The 2,739-nt window shown below is 36.7% G+C and overlaps 1 protein-coding gene across 1 annotated transcript; it reads right to left on the reverse strand.

Moving 5' to 3' along the window:
• Window positions 1-1,839: 1,839 nt before the first annotated feature.
• Window positions 1,840-2,295, reverse strand: LOC120005946 (secreted RxLR effector protein 161-like). The gene is made up of 2 exons (XM_038855824.1): window positions 2,163-2,295; window positions 1,840-2,108 (listed from the first exon to the last, which is right to left on the reverse strand). The coding sequence occupies exons 1-2, from the start codon at window positions 2,293-2,295 to the stop codon at window positions 1,840-1,842; spliced, it is 402 nt and encodes a 133-aa protein (XP_038711752.1).
• Window positions 2,296-2,739: the final 444 nt, after the last annotated feature.

The following is a 2,739-nucleotide window of genomic DNA, read 5'->3' on the forward strand; positions in this document are numbered from 1 at the left end:
GAGACGACAAAAATAGTAAGTTGATAGAAAGAGGTTAATTTCCCTGATGAACAAGAACACCACAGTTGGGTATCAAAACTCACATTCAGATTGGACGTTCATGTAAAGGCCAGCCTAGCTAGCTACACTTTCTCATCTTCCGACTCATGTAAAATTAGTCAACTGGGCCCTTTCTAATGATCGGGCTGGAGACATGCATTTTCAATCACTATTTTCGTTCTCCGCAATGGTAGCTCAATATCAAAAATCACTATTTTTTATGAATGATATTATTTTAATTAGTTATTTTTAGCGTGTGAGAGGATTCGAGTATTCGATAACCTATTCCACATCACTATTTGGCCAAGAGCTCCTTTATACCAAAAAAAATCACTATTTTCATTCTAAAAAATGATAAAGATGTTGGATATATATAGCATGCATAAGTCAATATAGTAATAATTGTATAAACAATTACCAAGTTACACAAACAGTAACATACATTAACAAAACAGTACCATAAATGCAATTGCTTATATTGAAGAATACCAAACCAACACGTCAAGACAATTGATAGGAGAACAGCAAGGAAGAGCGAGGTACGGTGTGCACCGAATCTCCATAAGGTGAATTTGCCCCAGCCACTTGGTATCAACACTTCTGGACAATCACCTCCTAAGATACAACGCTCTTTTTGTGTAGGTAAGTGACACTTCAATACCACACAAACTTTCGAACCAAGAAAATGAATGTACTCTCAGATTTGTGAACAAAAGAATAAGAGGAGAATAATGGTTTTTGCAGTCTTTCAACGCTACAACTAAGCTCTCTATTTATAGTAGAACATTTCAACAAAATGGTCCACAAAATCAGCAATATGGACTGATTTTTAGGACTCATTATTGACCTATTTTCATGGTGAAATTATCTCCACTAATCATTGACCATAAACAAACCAAGAAATTTGTGGGAGGACCTTAACTAACTTTGAATTGGTCATATTATGCACCAATGTATATGAGAATTACACATGAGTGGAAAATGTGTCTTGGAATGAAGTATTTTTCATTCAACTACACTTAATGATATTTAATATCATTATTTTCCAACAATCCCCCACATTGAATGATAATAGACGATAATTCAGACACGGAAGTTAGACTGACAGTACATTAGGAGAAGTATTGCATCGAGATAGGTAGCTTTTGGCTTTGAACCTTCCTTAGTGAAAACTTATCGGACTCACTTAACTAGTCAGTGGACTAATGCCTTGAACTGCCAGTTGTTTATGTAAGCCTAGTCAATAAATCTCACACAGCACTAATCCAATTCATAATTGGTTCTCGGTTGTGTTCATTATTTCGGCCCTGAACATCTTGGGTTCAGTGAGTGCTTTAGAAAATTCCGCCTTTAAAGATTTTCGTAGAGTCGGCCTTACTCTTCACTCACATAGGTGATATCCTATCAAGAGTATCCTCTAATACTCCACTTGTTTTTACAAGATATAGGTATCATTAAAAGCATTGCTTAACCTTGATACTCGCTTAGCACTTAGTGCATCCAAGGAATGGATTGGAATTAAAATTCCAAAGTACTCACTTGAGTTACACAAACTTGTGTTGTCCTATTGAACCTAGTCCATGGGATCTCCAATTGCTAGGTTAGATTTCCATCTGGATAATTCATTATTATAAGGCTTTCAAGCCCATCCCCCTCGATGCGCAGTCAATTTGCTCTCTACTCAATCCCTTTGTAAACCGATCCGCTAAATTGTCTTTAAACCTCACAAAGTCTATGGAAATTATTCCATTTGAGAGCAATTGCCTAATGGTATTATGTCTACGACGAATATGTCTGGACTTAGCGTTTAAATATCATATTTTGTGCCCTTGCAATTGCAGCTTGATTATCACAGTGAATGCAAATTGTAGGCATGGGTTTCGGCCATATGGGAATATCCTCTAAAACGTGACGAAGCCACTCTGCTTCTTCACCAGCTTTATCCAAAATGATGAACTCCGATTCCATCGTTGAACGTGCTATGCACATCTGTTTTGAGGATTTCCAAGATATTGCCGCACCCCCTAGGGTGGATACATAACCGCTAGTTGATTTCGACTCCTCGGAGTCTGAAATCCAATTAGCATCACTATAATACCCTTATAGAACAGCCGGGTATTTACCATAATGCAAAGCATTCTCCTTGGTTTTATTCAAATACCCTAATACTCTTAATAGAGCTTTCCAATGCTCATGTCCAGGATTGCTTGTGTACCTGCTTAGTTTACTGACAGAGTACACAATGTCTGGCCTCATGCAGTTCATAATATACATGAGACTGTCTATAACCCAAGAGTATTCCAACTGTTCAATACTGTTACCAGTATTTTTATGTAAGACTAGATGAGGGAGAAAAGGATTATGAGCATCCTTGATGCCATGTCCTTTAAACCTTTCAATCACTTTCTCAATATAATGTGATTGAGATAAAGCTAGACTTTCCGAATTTCTGAAAATTTAAATGTCCAGTATCACATCAGCTTCACCCAAGTCTTTCATATCAAAATTTTTTGATAGCATTTTCTTGCTACTATTGATTATCTCAATATTACGTCCAAGAATTAGCATATCATCGACGTATAGACAAACAATTACACATTCGTCGTTAACGACTTTGGTGTAAACACATTTGTCACACTTATTGATTTGGAATCCGTTCCGAATCATCACTTGGTCAAATTTCTCATGCCATTGTTTAGG

This window comes from Tripterygium wilfordii, chromosome 9 (genome assembly GCF_013401445.1).
Source record: "Tripterygium wilfordii isolate XIE 37 chromosome 9, ASM1340144v1, whole genome shotgun sequence".
Taxonomy (NCBI): Eukaryota; Viridiplantae; Streptophyta; class Magnoliopsida; order Celastrales; family Celastraceae; genus Tripterygium; species Tripterygium wilfordii.